Genomic DNA, 21,598 nt, shown 5'->3' on the forward strand with positions numbered 1-21,598 from the left:
ATTTCTAGTAGAGGGAGGAAAAGTTGTTGTTTCTTATAGTGTTTTTATTGGTGTCCTGGTTACGAACGCACATCCTATTTCATATATAGATAGACATTATAGGGACAGGAAGTAAAGGTTTTCTTCCTAGTGGGGCCATGGACAGAAATACAAACCTGAAAGAAAATGTAACTCTTCCCAACTCCATAACTGAATAAAATGTCAGGAGTTAGGCTTTAAACCCTGTCTTTTCTATACTACTACAATACCATTGTTCATATTAATTTGATTTGTGTATTTAACTACTTGCTTTGCTTCATGTTGTGTGAACTTTTGTTCATACCAGTTATGCATTCCAGCTAAAGTGATTATTTTGCAGTTTAAGCTGTAAAATATGTAAAGCTTGAAAATGAACATTGCTTGACCTTCATGAAGGTAATTAATGCTATTACAAAGTTGTCACTGTGTGACAACACATTTGAACTGTAGCTAGACAGTGCAACTAATCTGCTTCTTGCAAAATGTATAGATCCTGTTTGTTTTTTCAATGACTGTCGATGTGATTAAAAAAATGATTCTAACTGCTTCCCATCTAACACAAACCCATTTTGTCTCCATGTTAAATGTAAATGGTTATCTTTGATAATTGCTGTCATCATTTTATGTACATTATATTGTGAAACCTCAAATAAAATTTCAAAAATATTTTATTTAGTCATATTGTTAGAACAGTGTTGTCTTCGTTTATAGTGCATTGTTGTCGGGGTTAAGTCAAAAGTTCTTATAGTGGAAAGAGTCCTAAGCAACTCTTAATATAGCTTATGAGCTAAGTTGACATAGTAAAGCGACACCTCGTCCAATCCAGTGCTCCTCAGGTTTATCAGAGGGAAGGGTCATTGCAACCACAAAATTAGTTGAGTGTCCAGTAGTGGACAGTGTTCCTCTTCTTTCACTGGTCTTGTACACGGGAGCAATGTAACTTGGTCGCTGTGGGATGTCTGCTCTCTTGCAAGGCTTCAGCCACATCTGTAAGACATCAGTTATACTGTTAGCTTAGGTTTCTTGCATACCAATCGCAACAATAGTTAGGGCACATATTATACACTGCTCAGAAAAATTAAAGGAACATTTTGAAAACACATCAGATATCAATGGGGAAAAATATCATGCTGAATATCTATACTGATATGGACTGGGTAATGTGTTATGAACGAAAGGATGCCACATCATTTGATGAAAATGATCAACCTACAGAGGGCTGAATTCAAAGACACCCCAAAAATCAAAGTGAAGAAAATTATGCAGCAGGCTAGTTAATTTTACTGAAAATTCATTGCAGCAACTCAAAATGGTACTCTATGATAGTTTGTATGGCCCCAACGTGTGTGTATGCCTGTCTGACAACCTCAGGGCATGCTCCTAATGAGAGGATAGATGTCCTGGGGTATTGCCTCCCTGATCTGGACCAGGGCATCACTGAGCCCCTGAACAGACTGAGCTACTAGGGTCTGACAATGGCTCCAAGGATTTCATCCTGATACCTAATGACAGTTAGGGTTCCATTGTCTAGCCTGTAGAGGTTTGTGCATCCCTCCATGAATATGCCTCCACAGACCATCACTGACCCACCACCAAACCGGTAATGCTGAACGATGTTACAGGCAACATAACATTCTTAATTTGGTTCCTCCAGACCCTTTCACGTCTGTCACATGTGCTCAGGGTGAACCTGCTCTCATCTGTGAAAAGCACAGGGTGCCAGCGACGGACCTGCCAATTCTGATGTTCAATGGCAAATGCCAATCAAGCTTCACGGTGCCAGGCAGTGAGCACAGGGCCCATTAGAGGACGTTGAGCCCTCAGGCCACCCTCATGAAGTCTGTTTCTGATTGTTGGGTCAGAGACACCAATGGCCTGCTGGAGGTTATTTTGTAGGGTTCTGGCAATGCTCATCCTGTTCCTTCTTGCACAAAGGAGCAGATACAAGTCTTGTTGATGGGTTAAGGACCTTTTATGGCCCTGTCCAGCTAGTATAGAGTAACTGCCTGTCTCCTGGACTCTCCTCCATGCTCTTGATATTGTGCAGGGAGACACAGCAAACCTTCTGTCAATGGCAAATATTGATGTGCCATCCTGGAGAGTTGGACTGGCCGTGCAACTCTATAGGGTCCAGGTATCGCCTCATGCGACCAGTAGTGACACTGACCCTAGCCAAATGCAAAACTAATGAAAAACAGTCAGAAAAGATGAGTAGGGAAAAAATGTCTGTGGCCTCCACCTGTAAAAGCTTCCCTGTTTTAGAGAGCGTCCCATTGTTGCCCATCTAGTGAACCTATTGTTAATTGCATTAATACCAAGGCAGCTGAAACTGATTAACAACCCCCTCTGCTTCTTAACTGACCAGACCAATATCCTAGAAGTTTAATTGACTTGATGCTATACTCTGCTCAATAAATAATTAAAGGAACACTTTTTAATTAGTGTATATCTTCTTATCAAAATGTACTCATACTGTACTGTACTCTCATTTAAAAGTTCATTCTCACATACATTACCATTGTTTACAGATAATATAAATTAAGGTTTTTCTAGACAACATCAGTATGGGTATTTTTAGCAAGTTAAGTTCATTCCTCTTTTGTTTTGTTACAATCAAGTCTCTGCTCTTAAGTCCCAACAATAGTATACATCAGCAGGTCACCATATGTACGCACATGTACATAAAATGTATTTAAGACATACATTAAACTGCTACACTCTCTACTTCTCCAAAACCTCAGTCAGATGCCCCACCATTCTCCTTCACATTTCTGGTTGCCATCATTCCGATTCATGCTCCAAACTTCAATCTGTTATCCTGCAAGCCTCCATCCTACCCAGCTGTGCTTTAAATCTCAGTAATTTGTTTTACTCTGTTATTTTCCTAGCATTTTCTAACCCCTTGCAGACCTTAGGTGGGCTAAATTTGCCCCCAAAAATGTCAATGAACTACAGTGTTGCAGCTGTTCAAAGCAGAAATTCCATGTTTGGGGCATACCTCCCTGTACACGAGCACTGCTAAGAAACAGCGTACACCTGTTGTGTATTGCAACCTGTTACTGATTTTGACAGGCTGCTGACAATTAACTGTACACCGCACCTGTACCTCCCAGGTGCCAAAATACATCCAGTTTTACACTTTATGATCAAAAGCGCCCATGTGCTCCTCTCAGGCCTTACACGGTTCAAAAGCATCATTCAGAAACATAAGGTAACCAGTAACCATGTTACATTTTTTTACTGTTACATTTATCTGCAGATCCTTTTATTTCGCATACAATGTCAGGTAAACCAATCCCACCAGTTAAAACAAAAGTTTAAATAAAATATTTAACTCTAGGTGGTAAACAGTTGTATTTTTTGTCTTTAAGTGGCAGTGTGGCATATACATCTATTTACTATTAGAAGGATTTCTTCCATATACAAAAACAAAACCACTACCATGGTAAATGAAAATGGATGGTTAGAGCTGAGAGGAGAAGTTATATAATTTTAAATCTTTATTAAGTGTAAGGGGGAAGCGAGGAATGGTTGATCTTCTGGGAGAATGTAGGATTTCTAGCTTTAGAAATTATTATAGGGAAATTATAGCTTTATCTTTATTAAAGTAATGTTTGCAAGACCTACAGTTGTTGAGGGAGGTTACAAGTGGTAACATGCCTTTTGTGTTAGCTGAGGTAAAACCTTACAGCAATAAAGAAGTATACACACAAATCCTAGAACATTTCCACAGCATGTTGCTTAAGAGAGCAAAAATTCTCAGAAAGAAATAGAAAGACAAAGGAGGGAGGGTCAGATGGACATCCTAGGGTCGTTGATAGAACCAAACTTCAGGTATCTAGCTATCTTCATTCTCCTTTAGCAGCCAATCAAGGTTGCCTGGCAGATATCAATTACCTCAGGGTACCCAGATGTAAGTGTATAGTAGGCCTAGTATCTGACACTTTAGCTGATAATTTTTTTATTAGAGAAAGTCTCCAGTGAAATTTGGACTTAACCTCAGCTATGGTAAAGGAGCTAGAAAGTCAAGCATTGGCAAAAGTTTGTTTTGTAGCTGTCAAAACTTGAGTCACCAGGGAAAATTGTCTTATTTTGTAAGACCATCCGACTGCAAACTTAGAAGTGCTTCATATTGATTCATGCCAATTGGGGCCTTGCAGTAGAGTGTTGAGCATCATACAGACTTTTTTCATAGGTCTAGGGGCATCAGCAGGACCACCAGGTATGAAAAGAGGTGTCTGGCTCTGGACATCCTCAGAAACAGAGTAGCATACCAGTATCCTGTGTTTCATCACATTTCAGAATTTTAATGAAAATTTAGGGTGGGGAAGGTTTTGGAGTGCGGTGTAAGAGTGTGGTGTACAGCAAAGACCACACTCACTGGTATTCAGACAGTGGGGGCAACAGGGTGTTTAATTTGGAGAAAATCTGAAAAGCTTAGATTTGGACAAGTTATGTGCCTTTTGTTGCAAGGGGAATGCCCTCTAAGGTCATTCCCCTTGCGCTGATAAACGCACAATAACTGCAATGATCCAGTGCCTGTAGATATTTGAGGCCTGGAGGGAAGTAGGGATTCTTTTTTTAACCACTTGCAGACTGCCGCACGACTATATACTGCAGCAGTCAGCCCCCTACAGGCAAAGTGACATACCGGTACGTCGCTCGCCCACAAGCCTATAGGGGGCGAGCTCCCGCCCCCGCTCGTTCCCTGCCATCCTCGCACGTGTGACCAGTGGTTCCAATGTCCGCCGGCCACTCGCAATCTCCCTCAGGAGAGGGAGAAAGACAGACGGCTGATGTAAACACAGCCGTCTGTCATTCTCCCTTAGATCATCACAGAGGCTATGCGATCCTGCTATGTAGGATCATATGTCTCTGTGATGATCTAACAAGCCACGCCCCCTGACAGTTAGAATCACGCCCCTAGGGACACACTTATCCCCTTGATCACCCATAATGTTAACCCCTTCCCTGCCAGTGTCATTTTGACAGTAACAGTGCACATTTACAGCTGTAATAATGTCACTGGTACCCCCAAAAATGTCAGTCAGGGGTCCGATCTGTCCGCCAACATGTCGCAGTCCCACAAAAAAAAAATCGCAGATCGCCGCCATTACTAGTTAACCACTTCAGCCCCGGAAGATTTTACAACCTTCCTGACCAGGGCCTATTTTGCGATTTGGCACTGCGTGATTTAACGGACAATTGCGAGGTCGTGCAACGCTGTACCCAAATGAAATTGACGTCACTTTTTTTTCTCACAAACAGAGCTTTCTTTTGGTGGTATTTGATCACCTGTGCAATTTTTACTTTTTGCACTATAAACAAAAAAAGAGCGACAATTTAAAAAAAATAACAATATTTTTCACTTTTTTTATATGAAATTCTCAAAAAAAAAAATGTAAAATCAAAATTTTTTAAAATTTTAGGCCAATTTGTTTTCTGCTACAGATGTTTGGTAAAAAAAAAACGCAATAAGCGTATTTTGATTGGTTTGCGCAAAAGTTATTGCGTTTACTAACTAAGGGAAAGATTTTTGTCATTTTTATTGTTTCTTTTTTTTTTTTTACGAGTAATGGCGACGATCTGCGATTTTTTTTTTTCCTGCGGGACTGCGACATTGCGGCGGATAGATCGGACCCTTGACTGACATTTTTGACACTTTTGGGGGTACCAGTGACATTACTACAGTAATCAGTGCTATACATATGCACTGTTACTGTAAAAATGACACTGGCAGGGAAGGGGTTAACTTTATAAGTGATCAAGGGGTTAATTGTGTCCCTAGGGGCGTGCTTCTTACTGTAAAGGGGTGTGGCTAGTGATGTAACCACAGAGACCTACGATCCTACATAGCAGAATCGTATGATCTCTGCAGTTCGATCAGGTAGAATGACAGGCGGCTTTGTTTACATCAGCCGCTTGCCTTTCTCCCTCTCCACCGGGAGATCTCGAGTGACCGGCGGACATCGGGTCCGCCGGTCACACGCGGACATGTCAGGGAACAAACAGGGGCGGGAGAGCACCTCTGGCGTCGCTCGCTCGCCCCCTAGAAGCTCACAGGCGAGCGACTTAGTACTACGTCACTTTGCCTGTACGGGGCTGACTGCCGCAGTAAATGTACTTGCGGCAGTCGGCAAGTGGTTAAAAAAAAAAAAAAACAATAAAAATTACATAAATCTTTCCCCTAGTTAGTAAACGCAATAACTTTTGCACAAACAATCAAAATACGATTATTGCGATTTTTTTTTTTACCAAAAATATATAGCAGAAAACAAATTAGCCTAAAATGTTAAATGTAGATTTTTAAATTTTTTTTGAGAATTTCATATAAAAAATGTGAAAAATATTGTTATTTTTTCAAAATTGTCGCTCTTTTTTTGTTTATAGCGCAAAAAATAAAAATCACACAGGTGATCAAATACCACCAAAAGAAAGCTCTGTTTGTGGGAAAAAAAGAACGTCAATTTAATTTTGGTATAGCGTCCCACGCCCGCACAATTGTCCGTTAAAGTCACGCGTTGCCGAATCGCAAAATAGGGCCTGGTCTTTGAGCAGCCAAATCCTCCGGGGCTTAAATGGTTAAGGGGATTTCCTTAAAAATCATCGGGGGACATGTTTTCTTTTTTTTTTTTTTTAATTAAGGAATTGTCAAAAACTTTGTGTGTTTTTATTTATTTTTGACACCTTTTTGGTGAATGGGTAGGGGTACTATGTACCCCATACTCATTCACATGGGGGGGACATGATCTGGGGCCCCCCTTGTTAAAGGGGGCTTCCAGATTCCGATAAGCCCCCTGCCCGCAGACCCCCATTACCACAGCTCAGGGTTGTGGGGAAGAGGCCTTGGTGGGCACCAAAGCATCCCTCCACCCAAAAGCACCCCCCCATGTTGAGGGCATGTGGTGCTTGGTATGGTTCAGGAGGGGGGGGCGCTCACTTGCCCCCCCTCTTTCCTGACCTGCCAGGCTGCATGCTTGGATAAGGGTCTGGCATGGATTTTGGGGGGACCCCACTCTTTTTTTTTTTTTACAATTTGGAATGGGGTTCCCCTTAAAATCCATACCAGGCTTTTTTGATTGGGCAGGAACCCCACACCATTTTTGTTTACATTTTTGTATTGCTGACAGTTTAAATGTCAATTTTTTTTCTTTATACATGTCAGTTTTGCTGCAGAAGGTTCTATACACAGTACAGATGCTCCACTTTACAGGCAGACTAAGGGAACCCCCCAGACACTATATTTAATGGAATTTTTCATTTTTATGGTTTTACTTTAAGCATCATTAAAATTACGGTTCCTTTAAAAACATTTTTTAAAGGTTTTTTTTGTGCTGGGACATTGGTCCCCCAGCCAGTACCCGGCCCCCATATCCTTTTTATGACCAATAACTTGCATATAAGCCTTCAAAATGGTGACTTTTGATTTTTTAAATTTGGGTCCAATAGACTTCAATGGGGTTCGGGTCCAAACCTTTGCGATGTTCGAGAGTTCTGGTGCGAACTGAACTCTACTATCATTCTGCATCCTGAATAACAGCTGTCACCACAAAGGGAAGGCATTGTTTTCAGTGAGGATCTATTTACATTAAAATTACTTATTTTATGCATATGAAATACATTTTAAAGGCAGTATGTTCCCTTTTAGGAAATCGAAACTAGAGAAGGCTGACAACCTCCCTTCCCCCTTGCACTCCTCTTGTCTTGGTAAAGTGTCAATGCCGAGACCAGCTGCAGTTAGGAACAATATGTCTTCTAATTAGCCGTTGTCAGATTTGTCACACAGGTTGGACTTCATAATTACACTTAAAAAAAAAAAACACTTTGCTACATGAGATAAAGTACTATATGTAACATTGTAAAAAAAATGTAGTTATTGATCTTCTTTAAGTAGGATGTTCGAAGAGTGATCAGCATTTCTGATAAGTAAAGCTGAGATGTATTTCAGAGACTGATTATTGTAACAGACTAATGAAGTTAAAGGACTCCAGCTGGCAAACTAGAATGAAAAGGTCCCTTGCCATCCATCTGGCTCCATGCTTAGATGTATTGCAACTTAGACAAGCTTGATCCTGTTCCATCCTCTGGCCATTTGGAACTTGTACGTCAATTGCTTCTTGTTCAAACTCCCTACTAATGGAATAAACTGTTTCAGTGTGTATGACCCAACAGTTGCGTTTATTCATGTCTTCACTTGTCACAGCGCTTTTTCCCTGTCTTCAATTTTTTTTATTTCTGTCGCATTTGTCTTATGAGTTGGGGTAGCAGCGGCCAATGCAATGTACCACGTCTTCCACTTGGTCATCTGTCTAAGCGCCTGGTAACCTGCTTTTATACCAACTAGAATAAGCAATGCTAGTAAGTGTTGTGCAGCTGAAGCCTAATTCTGATAAACAGGAATGATGAGAGTGCAAGGTTAGGACACTTGACAAAGTATTTCTACAGCCTAGCTGAGGAGAGCCAAGTGAGGAGTGATGGGAAAAATGTATTGAAATATGGAAAATGAATGAAGAAAACAGATGACCAACCGAGAAAGAGCAACCAAGCTTCAAAGAAAGACTCCAATGAGATTAAGAGAAGAGTGAAGCATGGAAAGATGTAATCTAAACCTGGCAATATTGATTTTCAGAGTTTTTGAGAAATGTACTTACACACATGGCTATTCAGAAAACATCAACTGCTGGTGAGATTTGAGGACAGGTTTGGAAATCCGCTAACAACTATCCTCTCATGGCACAGGTATAGTTTACAACCATTTCTATTGCACTGCTTTTGTTTTATTTATCCATATAATGATTTACATTAGGGGTATTAACGTAAAATTCTCTGAGGTCCGATCAGTAACATTTCTTCCAGCAGAGGTCCAAATCATGTCAGTACCCATGGCGCATTTTTGGGTGTGGCAAAACGCATGTTGCTGCAGCAACAGGCGGCTTGGTGCAGCTCAATTTTGAAAAAAAAGGTCAAGGACTTCTTTCTTCGTGTTTCTTGCAGGTAATGTAGCTCATTAAAATGGGCTGACCTACCCACGACGTGTGCACCTAATGCACATACACAGATCTGAACCCATTCTTACATCAGCATCCTCAGTCCCCACTGCACATTACAGTCCTCTTCCACTTCACATCAAGATCCCCTCTTGATGAGTATCCTCAGCCTTTACATCACCCTCCTCGACCCCTTTCACAGTAGTGCTCTCACACTTACTTGACATCAACCCCCCTCAACAGTACTGTCCTCTGCCCCTATTTACATTATCCCCCCAAATTACTGTCCTCATCCCCCTTCTCATTACTGTTCTCATTACCCCCCACATTAAATTTTTCAGCCCCCCCCCCCACATCACATTTCTAAGCCTACCGCCCACATTACAGTCCTCAGTCCCCCACTATAATGTCCTCAGCTCCCCCTACTTTGTCCTGAGCCCCCCCCCCCACATCACAATCCTCAGTCCCCCCCCACTTTAATGTCCTCAGCTCCCCCCACATTTTAATCCTCAGCCCCCCCCAATCACTTTATTGTCCTCAGCCCCCCCCTACATTACAGTCCTCAGTTCCCCACTTTAATGTCCTCAGCCCCCCAAATTACAGTCCTCAGGCTCCTCAAAGTGTAAAGTCCTCAGCACCCCCCTATATCCAGTCCTCAGCAGCCCTTCCCCACTTTAATATCCTCAGAGCCTCCCATATTAGATTTTGCACATCACCCCCCATACACGTATTTTACACATCATCTCTGGAGCAGGGAAGAAGTATTTAGAATATTTAAATTAAAAAGATCATCCAGCAAATGAGGGCATGACACACACTTCTTAGCTCCTTTTCAGCCTTTGACACTAGTGTCCTCACCCCCCTTTAACTAATGTTGACCCCACCCTCACAGTTTTACCTTACACAGACAGGAGATCAGCACAGCATGTCTGGATGGAGGGCAGGAGTTGCACGATAGTGATTGGTAGCTAGGATCGCCCTTCTTCCTAGCAGCCAATCACCTGGCTGTTAACCTTAACCAGGTCCCGCCCTCCATCCAGAACTGTCCCACCTCCCGCTGTCGGCACTGTGAGGATTACAGAGCGATGACAGTGGGTAGAAAAGGCTTCTAAATGGCGGAACTGGAGCGGTCCAAATGGGACAATGATGCGGTCTGCATTTGGACTGCGGTTTGTCATTTAGTGATGCCTGATTTAGATGATAAAAATTTTTCTACAAGCACTCAATGTGGAGAATGGGACAGATTAATGTTCTAGAAAGAGTATTTCAACTAGAGAGAGGCTTTAGTGTGTGAAATAAAATTCTGTTCCTTTCTTTCCCATGAGAAAAATAAACAGCCTTTAAAAAAATAAAGCAACATTTGCTGCAATATTAACTTTAACTCTAGAGATGACCTACAGTACTTTTTTCTGCCATTAAATGTCCCTAAAGCTACCATACATTGATCAAAATTTAGCCAGTTCAGCAGAGGCTGGCCGAATCTGAATCAGCGTGGGGCTATCTCTGCTTGCCAGAAATCAAAGCGACACAATGGAAATGTTTTCTTTCATCAGCTGCTGCAGTCAGAATACATAGATCAGTGGCTGCGGCTGTTTAACAGCCGCTGGCAGAGTACAATGTCCATGAGGAACTTTTCAGTCAAATTTTTCAGGAGGGGTAGATTCCTCCATCCACATCTATAATAACTTTGTGGCTGTCTTTGGTCTGGCAGCCAGAATTGTTTAACACCATTCCTCTGAGCCCAGGCTATCAGAGACCCACCCCAGCCTGTAATTGGCCAGTGCAAAGAGAAGCAGCACAGTGCAAAACTCATCTTTCGGTCACTGATTTTTCCTCCTAATTGCATGAACTGATTGACTCGTTTTGATATTTCTTCCTCTTATGCTCCAGCCTTGTAGTACAGGGGCTGCAGGAGGCTAATTGCCAGGTTAAATTAAGGTTTTTGCTTGTATTATGATTACTGAGCCACATTAATTTGTGTTTTATATCTGCCTAAGGTTCAGCATGAAATATCAAAAACCAAGTAGGATGCCTTTGAGTGGATATCAATAGTTACGCTGCAAAACAACATAATTCACTAGAGGGAACTACTGTTCTCTACCAATAATCAGACTGATTTAAGATCAATGAAGCTGTCAACTCTGAAAAAAAAAACAGTTCTGGACATCATCATATATCAGAATGAAATATTGTAATTAGGTTGAATATCATCATTCCTCAGACTGAACATCATAATTGCCACTGATGATATTCTCTTCTGAGTCTGAATGTCATTACTCTTCAGACTGTATATTGTCATTTCTCAAACATCGTCGTACATCAGGCTAAACATTACTCTTCCTGTGGAAGGTGCTGTTAGTTTACCATAAATTTGGCTGATACATGACCAGTAAATATGTCACCTCATCAGTACAAGTCCTCCAGTTTGTTTTTTATGCATGATAGCATTCCCATTTTACTGGGAATCTGTGTAATTCCTGGTCTGTAATTATTACTTGTCTGAGGTGTACAATTTTAGGCACCATTTGGTGATAATGCCCTTTTTTCAATAGATACCCAAGCCTAAAAAGTGAAAATTGACTATCTAGAAGGGTTTTCCAATTTGTGCCCATGAAAAGCCCTGAAAGATTTATCTGTTGTCTTGAATTCCTCCAAATAACCATCCATACGCAGTTTGCCAGAGGGCTGAATGAAAAAAAATGAACAGATTCATCTATCCACAGAAATAAGTTGAATGATAGAATCCTCTCGGGACATTGTACTGATCAGTGGCTGCAGCTGTGCTGGAAAATTTTCCAACACGTCTTCCTTGGGCATAATGTGCAGCGGCAGATACTAGGTGTCTGGACAATGCCACCTCTCTCTGAAATATCAAAGCCAGAAATTTTCCAGGCCCTAAAGCTGGCTATACACTGAGTTTTGGCCATTTTTTGATGAACCAGATTAAAGTCTAGCTGAGTGTATTATCTTCAGTTGTCATAAGACAATGCCCTCAGCTGGCGATTCATACCCCCACTATGTCTAATGAGGAGAAAAATAATTTGTTATATTTTTCTATTTAGGGTCCTTTTTACATGGGCTTTCCAACCGGCGGACTCCGCTTTGCTCAGCGGGGGGATCGATCCACTGATCCCCACCAAACTGGTGGATGACAGCTCCTTCTCTGCTCACTGTGCTGAGATGGACCTGTCAGAGCCCCACTCTCCTCTATGGGGAGATTGGATGACAACGGACAGCCTGTCCGTTTTAATCTGATCCCATCCTCTAGACAGGATGGAAAAAAGGGTTACCATCTGTCTGGGTTTCAAGGACAGGATAGCAGTGGGTGTCAGCGGACATGTCACCGCTGACATCCGCTTCCCCATAGGGCTGCATGGAGCATCCTGATCGGAAAACCCGTGTGCAAGGGGTCTAAGTGAATGATCAGCTTAAGGAATCTAGGCATTGCCTATTCTATAGGAAACCCTGTTTTTGGATAGTTCTGCCATTTACGCATTTTATCATAAAACGTTCCCCACATTTGATGTCTTTTTTACCTTGAACCATCACCTTCTATCTACTGCTGTGTATAATACCTACTTGATATACTGTTAGAAATTCGTTAATTCAAGAAAAATTTTCCATCCTGTTCCTTTTTTAATCACTGTGGAAGAAAGCGAACATTGGTTTGACCCACTAACGATTAGAAACAAACAAACTTTCTTAGAACCTTCTTTTCCTAAGAATTTAAAAAATCTACTCATCTGTGGCCAACTTTACACTTAGTTCTTTTTTATTCAAATGATGCAGTGGTGTGCTGCGAACAAAAGGCAGGTCGAAGAGTAGATGGTCAGTAACAAGTTAATGCTGCACTTTGAGCATCTCAAAACATAACAAAATCTTTAAAAAAATTGATGGTCTTTCTCACTATGCTCCTGGACGCAAGCTCTCGGGGACCCCCTTACAGACCCCCCCCCCTTCCCATTTCTTCTATACTACTTCCCCTTTTTCTGATCCCTACTTTCCCTTTTTTTTTATGATCCCTTTCCCCTTTTTCTCCTCTCATTTCTACCTCTCCCTTCTCATTCTCTGATGCTTCACATGCAACTCAATTGGGACACCCAGTACTGAAGCTGATTGCCCTCTCTTGAGCTCAAACTAAGGCCAGTATTGTCGACATAAGTATTTTATCATTAATATTTTGATATTCAGGCACAAAAAGATTACACTGTGTGTCCTCATACAAGGTTTGTACAATTATCACTGAGATGAAGCATTGTATGCACACTTTATTCAGTTTCTTCTTGATACCCAACAAAAATTATTGAACAAGCTAAAAGAAAAAAAATCCAAATAATACCCCTGAAACGAAATTAGTATAACCTAAATGAAGGCCATATCACACTTTGTGAATCAACACTTTGTGAATCAACATTGAGAGACAAATAGCGGAGGATAGTAAAAAGAACCCAAAGAAATTTTTTAAATATATCAACAGCAAAAAACTAGGGCAGAGCATATTGCACACATAATTAACAATGATGGGAGGATGGTTACAGTGGACACTGAAAAAGCAACCGTGCTGAACGCTTTTTTCTCGTCAGTCTTTACACAGGAAAAGGAGGGGTACACTGACCATGACTGTATGGTTAGTAGTAATACACAGGACTTGCCGCTATGGCTAACAGAGGGTGAAATCAGGGAAAGGCTGGATAAAATTAACACAAATAAATCACCAGGCCCGGATGGCGTACATCCAAGAGTACTCAAAGAACTTAGTAAGACTATATCTAGACCACTGTTCCTGATCTTTGCTGACAGTATTATGACAGAAAATGTACCAGGGGATTGGAGGAAAGCGAACGTGATACCGATATTCAAAAAAGCGCAGAGGCATGTCCCGGGAAATAATAGACCTGTCAGTCTGACATCGATAGTATGTAAACTTCTGGAAGGGATGATAAGGGACTATATCGTAGAGTTTACTAAAGACAACAACAACATCATCAGCAGTAATCAGCACGGGTTTACAAATGTAAAACCAATCTCTCAACATTCTACGAGGAGGTGAGCTGTGAGCTAGATAGGGGGAGACCAGTGGATGTGGTGTACATGGATTTAGCCAAGGCGTTTGATACAGTTCCCCACAAGTGCTTAATTTATAAAATAAGGTCTGCAGGCATCGACCGCAAGGTTTGCTCTTGGATACAGAACTGGCTAAAAGGGTGTGTCCAAAGGGTGGTAATAAATAGCGCATACTCAGACTGGTCTGAGGTGGTGAGTGGGGTCCCCCAAGGCTCAGTCCTGGGACCAACCCTGTTCAATTTATTCATAAACAGCATTGAGGATGGGATCAGTAGTTCTAGATCAGTTTTTGCAGATGACACAAAATTGGGCAGGGCAATAACTGCACGGCATGAAGCAGATATCCTACAGAATGACCTGGACAAAATAACAGAGTAGGCAACACCATGGCAAATGAGGTTTAATGTTGAGAAGTGTAAGGTTTTGCACTTGGGCACTAAAAACATAAAAGCACAATACACTTTAGGGGGGGAATCAAAAATGGAGAAAGATCTGGGAGTCTTGGTAGAGGATAGACTAAGCAATAGCATGCAATGTCAAGTGGCAGCTGCCAAAGCTGGCAGAATATTAGCATGCATAAAGAAAGGGATGTATTCCAGAGATAAAACTATAAACCTACCACTTTATAAAACTTTGGTCCGACTGCATCTGGAGTATTCTCTCCAGTTCTGGTCGCCAGTCCTCAGGAGGGATGTGTTGGAGCTGGAGAGAGTCCAGAGAAGGGCAACTAATCTAATTAGGGGATTGTAGGACCTTAATTATGAGGAGCGTCTGCAATCGCTTGATTTATTCTCTCTGGAGAAGAGACGCCTGAGAGGGGACATGATAGCAATTTATAAATACCTCAATGGTGATCTCAGCATAGAAAAAAAGCTATTCAGTTGAAAGGATTGCATGAGGACTCGAGGGCATACAATGCGATTAGAGGAGAACCGTTTTAACCTCAGGCAACGCAGGGGGTTCTTTACTGTTAGGGCTACAGGATTGTGGAATTCTCTACCACAAGAGGTGGTTTCTGCGGGAAGTATGGTTGCTTTCAAAAGACTCATGGACGTACATCTCAATGATCAGAACATTCGGGGGTATGAGAGATGATTATGGCCTCACACACCTACACAGGTTGAACTGGATGGACTACTGTCTTTATTTAACCTCAACTACTATGTAACTATCTCAAATATAAGTGAAAATCACAAAATACCCCCCCCCCACCTCTACACAAAATCAAATATATAGTCCCCCCCCCTTCCAAGGAACTAACAACCAGAATTGGCATGTAGGCAGGGTTGGGAAGGGGGGCTTTAGGAAGGCTGCATGGGTCCCGATGATTGCTAACAGCGGCCCTGATTGAGTATACTATGATCAAAAATAGATTTTCCCAGGTGAATCTGTACATAAATTTGCAAGGACTGTCAACCTTGAACCTTCAGGATCCCCTTGAACCTATGGTACCCAAACCTCTATCCACAGCCAATTGATTTTTTTTCTTTCTAGTTAACAGTCCCTAAATGTGAAAGATGGTTGAAATAAAATATTTGTAATTTGAAAATATTATATTAAGGGTATGTTTAGGTATACAGACTAATTTATTACATGTGCTGATAATAAAATTGCACGGTCACGCAACACTGTACTCATAAATTTTTTTATATTTATTTATATTTATTTTAAATTATAAAATAAATTTACAATTTTTTGGAGATAGAGCTTTCTTTTGGTGGTATTTAATCACCACTGGGTTTTTTATTTTTTGCTAAACAAACCAAAAATTTGGAAACTAAAAAAAAGTGTTTCTTAGTTTCTGTTATAAAATTTTGTAAATAAGTAATTTTTCTCTTTCGCTGATCTGCGCTGATGAGGCTGCACTGATGGGACACTGATGAGGCAGCACTGATGAAGAGGCACTAATATGCAGCACGGATAGGCGGCACAGATAGGCACTCATAGATGACACGGATGAGGAGGCACTGACAGGCATCACTGATGGGCACTGACAGGCATCACTAATGGGCACTGATTGGCAGCACTGGTGAACACTGATTGGCAGCACTGGTGGGCATGCACTGAAGAGCAGCACCTGATTGTCAGTGCAGAAGTCTCTGCTGAGGAATGCTGCTGACAGGCTCGGGTCTCCCCTCCTCATTCGCTGTCAGTGTGAAGAGAAGAATGCTGATAACCATTTCCTGTTTACTCTGTGACCAGCTGTGATTGGACACAGCTGATCACAAGGTAAAGAGCCTACGTCATAAGCTTTTTACTGTGATAGGTGAGATGCCGTGTCCGAGGGACATAACTCACCACAGATCGCAGTGCTCCAAGAATAGGAGGACGTCATATAACGTCCTCCCAGAATGAGAGTGCTCCCGCCCGTACATCATTTCACTATTCGGCAGGCAGGAAGCAGTCTTTAATGGCGTGTTAGAACAAAATGTAAGGGAAAAATCTTCCAATGGGGGTCACCTTTTCTGGGGAAAATGTTCAAGGAGGAATTTCTCCTCACTTCAGAAAATTTCCTCTTACTTGCTGTTGTGTCTCTGGGGAAAAAACTGAACAGAAATTTCCATAAGGGTACACAAAAACAAAAAATAAATGTCCCTACTTTATTAAAAATCACAGTAAAATATTTTTCTCTGAGTCCATTGAGGGATACAGGTTGCTGATAATTAAGCAATCTAGGGTTATAATAGAAGTGGAAATTAGAACCAAAGAAAACTGGCCTTCCATTTTCTACGTCCCTTGTGTCAATTTCTCATGTAGGCAGCAGTATTACCGTAGGTGGTCAAAGTTTTATCAAACTGGGCCCCTCAATATTTTTATGTGTGTACCCAGCGCTGTCTAACCATAAAGTGCTTAATATGTATCTCTATTCATTATTTGAGCAGAAACATAATATTTAAATCACAATGTATAATACTTTAAAAAAATGAAAGTGCAAAAAATGTGCATGAACAATAAGACCTTTAAAGTGCTGGTTATCTCATTCTTCCAGTGCCAGTATGTTCCAACAAGTGCCGTTGTGCTCCCCTCCTTATGTGCCCTTACTCATCGACTAGTGATGGGTTAAACTGCTGTGTTTCAAAAATAATGTGGCAAAAAATGTTTTTTTTTTTTCGTTTGTGACTCTGGCAGGTAGGTCAAAGAACCTCATATGAGTGTAGGGAGATAGAATCAGGAGAAATTTTGTAATTTTGTTTTTATTGTTAAAGAAAACACATAAAAGCCAATTGTGCACTTACACAACTCTCCGCTTGCATGTGAGCATGTAATGACACCATTCTGGTATTCAAAAGTCGCAATTTGCGTTCCAAAGAGCGGATGTGACATAACCAGAAGTTCCAATGCATTTTGCTCCACCCAGGACGCGTCCTCAGAAGCTGGGGGATTCTGGTATCTGATTCTATATTAACATGGTTAGCACCTCCTACTAAACCCATCACAACTTCCTTCTTTGCCTATTACATCCATACTTACTCCTTCCTGTTTGCGCCACTATTCCCCTCCACCTGCAGTCACTTCCTCCCCACACTGCGTCACTACATTGTATAAATTTTCTTTTGTGTCACTATTAGTTATTTCTATGACTCAACCTTCCTATCTTTTTCCTACTTGCTTTGTATATAAACTGTTTCAGAGCAGCATCACACATCTCCAAATTCACAGTATTAGAGTCATAATTACCATAATAAATGTGCAAAAATGTAAATATTCATGAAAATAAAAATATATTTTTAAATATATTTAAAAATTATTCATCATAAAAAAATGTTTTCAAACTAATTTTGATGTTACTATCATTTTTTTATATCAATAAAAACATAATTGTATATATGAATATGCATGTGAGTCTTAGAACTTTTCCTTGTAAAAATATATAAAACCTCCCCTTGTATATCCATTGTTCTTACTCTTTGATCTATACTACTTAGATGCTCATAGATGTTTTATTTCATATTTCTTATTATGAATTTTAGTTTCTATTCCCTAATAATTGTGTATGATTCAAGTTATATCTATTTCAAAGTTTAGACCCATAGGTGTCCTAGTACTGAGCCTGTGAATCCAAAATGTTTCATTTTGTTAAATGATCATCAATTCTATCTATTGCACAAATTTTCAGGTCTTTTGGATCGTTATTGTGATGTTTCCTAAATTATTCTGACACATTATGGTATTTAAAACCTGTATTTAATATTGTTTATGTGTTCTCTTAATCTGACTCTCAATTCTCGGGTAGTTCTACCCAAGTACTGTAACCCGCACGTACATTCTAAAAGATAGGTGACGTGCGTGGTACAGCATGTGATACATTTTTTAATCTCAAATGTCTCTCCCGTATTATTAGATTTAAACTGTGTGATTTTTCTGTTATTTTTGCATGTCCTATATGCCATGCATCTTCCGCATTTATAACAAACCAATCTGGTCTAAAAATGTAACAGGTTTGTGTGGTGGGTCCGGGATACTTTTGACCAGTCTATTCTTTAACCACTTAACGACCGCCCACCGCAGATATACTGCGGCAGGCAGCCGCTGCTGGGCAAAGTGACGTATGGGTACGTCCCTCGCTCAGCCGCCTGTGGGGGGGCGAGCGTGCGCCGCCAGAGGGGCGCTCCCACCCCCGCTCGTTCACAGGCATCCCCGCGCGAGTGACCGGCGGCTCTGATGTCTGCCGGCCACTCGCCACTCCCACTGGAGAGGGAGAAAGGCAGGCGGCTGATGTAAACACAGCCGTCTGTCATTCTCCCTGGTGTAACTGCAGAGACTGTACGATCCTGCTATGTAGGATCACATGTCTCTGTGGTTACATCACAAGCCACGCCCCCCCCCACAGTTAGAATCATGCCCCTAGGGATACATTTAACCCACTGTTTACCAATAAAGTTAACCCCTTCCCTGCCAGTGTCATTTTTACAGTAACAGTGCATATTATAGCATATGAAATATGAAAAAAATGTGAAAAATATTGTTAGTTTTTCAAAATTGTCGCTCTTTTTTTGTTTATAATGCAAAAAGTAAAAATCGCACAGGTGATCAAATACCACCAAAAGAAAGCTCTGTTTGTGGGAAAAAAAGAACGTCAATTTCATTTGGGTACAGCATCGCACGACCGCGCAATTGTCTGTTAAAGTCACACAGTGCCAAATCGCAAAATAGGCCCTGGTCTTTGAGCAGCCAAATCCTCCGGGGCTTAAGTGGTTAATATTGATGGTCTTTTATATATAAATTTGGGGCCTTTAGGAAGGATTTTCTGAAGTATAGGATCTCTACATAGTATTTGCCAATGTTTTTTTTAAAGCTCTATCTGTTTGTACTGTCTGTTAAATTCCTTATTAAATGCTATGCTATAATCTTCTGGCTGTTTTTGTTTGGGTTGTATCAATTCTTCTCTGTTCATGTTTTGTACTTGTTGCTTTATTTTTTCCAATTTCTGTGGCTTTTAGGTATGGCTTCCAACCACCTAGGGTGGTGGCCACTTTCTAGCGGAATGTACCCATTTCGGACAGTTTTTTTTAAATGGGTTTTTGTACCCAGTTTTTCCTCCAAATGGAATGTGCTCCTCAATAAGCGACAGAGAAAAATAAATTTAGGCAGATATTTTTTTAAATGCAAGTAGCGTTAAGTACCTTAATTTGACCTGATATCAGCCTCTGGCAGTCCCTGTACAGCAGGACTAAAATGTGAGAGGAAGCAGCAACATGAGGGGCCAATCAGTTTATACTGTAGATAATGCTAAAGCTATTTTAATATACCACAGCAAACAAATACATTCAAAAGACAAAAATATACACATGCATTCTCATTAAAACAGGTTACCTACCACAGGGACTGTGTCGTAGAGGGTTTTTGGGTAAGATTCTCCTAACTTCTTTGTTTTTCTGTTCCAACGTGCTCCATCAAGAAACAGTCCGTGAATATAAACACCTGTTATTTAAAACGTAGAAAAAAAAAAACTATCTTACCAAGCAAACTATAAAAGTGCATCACTAACCACTGTTTTCAGTTAAACAGATCACATTACATAATTCAGAATAATTTCCTATACAGAAATACGTAATAAATAAAAGCTGTGTTTTGCCACTTCTCCCCTGGATATCATAGCTGGTTTAGGTTTTAATTAAGGACTAGGGTTGAGCGAACACGGACTGTATTATTCGTGTTCGTACCGAATAATTGGATTTTTTTTACCCGAACACGGACACGAACACTTTACTGTATATTCGGGTAAAAATCCGTGTTCGGTCGTTTTATTTCCGGGTTTTGCATGCTTTGGCGCGCTTTTCATGGCGGGCTTTCAACAGCCAATCAACAAGCGTTTAACTGGTGTGCCTAAGCCATCCCAGCCATGTCTACAAATTTTTTTTTTTTTTTTTTTAAAAGCCCGAAGCGTGTGAAATCACACTCAAAAAAGACTTAGCACCCGGTGCATAAAAAAGTGCACACACGCAAACGTGAACACACAAAAACTGCACAGGGTGTGCGAAAATGGTCTGGCCTCCGAAGAGGTTGGACCTATACCTTGATCCCCCGGGGCGCAAGACTCCTGACAGGGACTGAGGTACTTCCTATGGTTTGCCTGGCCGAGACCTGGCAAACCCCGTTCTCCAGGGGGACTGCCGAAACAGCCCACCCCAAGTACTGGGTGGGGCTCCCCCGAAGGGAGACCCCCATGAGAGAGGGCGAACTAAGCCAAAAGGCCATGTCCACCCCCTCCCAAGACTTTCAAGGTAGGCCCAGAGACCCACACCGTACTCGTCGTGCAGGAAGAGAAGAGTGATAGTGAAGTGACACACCACAAAGAAAAATACACACAAACAAAAAGGTGGGGAAGGGGAAGTGGAGGAGTGAATTAGTGCCTAAGTGAAAAACAAAGGCAGGCCTTCCGGCCGGAATAAAAATTCCTCTGGTCGAAGCCAAAAGGCCTTGCCCAAGAGGCAGGTGCTTAAAAAAGTGTGTAGGTGCAGTGACCATGGTGCCGAAAAACTCAAGGCGAGCTGCCCCTCACCAGTGAGAATTAAGGCACCCCTGGGCTGCCACCCCAGGGGCACATACACTACGGGCTTTTTTCTACCCCGGCCCAATAGCCAGACCGAGTGTAGCCCTTACCTACCAGGAGGTTTGGAACGTGGACAGCTTAGGGTGAGCCTGCCTTCAACTGGGGACAAGCCTTTTGCAAGGCCAGATTCAACCCAGGAGGAAAGGCCCTCCCGCCGCCATCCCAATTCCTCCCCAATTACATCCAGGAGCAATACTAACCGTCATTTCCCAGCTTTCTTGCTCCCTTCAAACTGGTAGGGGCGGACCCATTCAAATCAGAAGGCAACAGACCCATCCGGCTTTCTCTGACAGTGCCTACTTCCCGGTCCTCCAGTGACGTCCAGAGCGCCCCGGTTCATTTCAGCCCCTGCCGATACTAACCCTCAGGGTCCATACCAACTGATAAGAACAGATACTACACTTGATCTTAGCCAAAAGGCCGAGAAGCCATGTCTACAAATGTATCAGTAGCTGTGATTGGCCGTCTGAAGCAT

General features: G+C 41.5%; 1 protein-coding gene across 1 annotated transcript in view; it reads right to left on the bottom strand.

Annotated features, from left to right (window-relative positions):
* Positions 1–668: 668 nt before the first annotated feature.
* The window catches only part of DNAH7 (dynein axonemal heavy chain 7), a 368,896-nt gene continuing 347,966 nt past the window's right edge, over positions 669–21,598 (bottom strand). The window contains exons 52-53 of the mRNA XM_082262147.1: positions 19,888–19,991; positions 669–1,005 (exon numbers count right to left, since the gene is read on the bottom strand). Of these exons, the coding sequence (XP_082118273.1) occupies positions 799–1,005; positions 19,888–19,991 (311 nt within the window). The 3' untranslated portion in view covers positions 669–798. The remainder of the gene's footprint in view (positions 1,006–19,887; positions 19,992–21,598) is intronic.

The sequence above is a fragment of the Pelophylax lessonae genome, assembly GCF_965119305.1.
Source record: "Pelophylax lessonae genome assembly, chromosome: 6".
Lineage (NCBI taxonomy): Eukaryota > Metazoa > Chordata > Amphibia > Anura > Ranidae > Pelophylax > Pelophylax lessonae.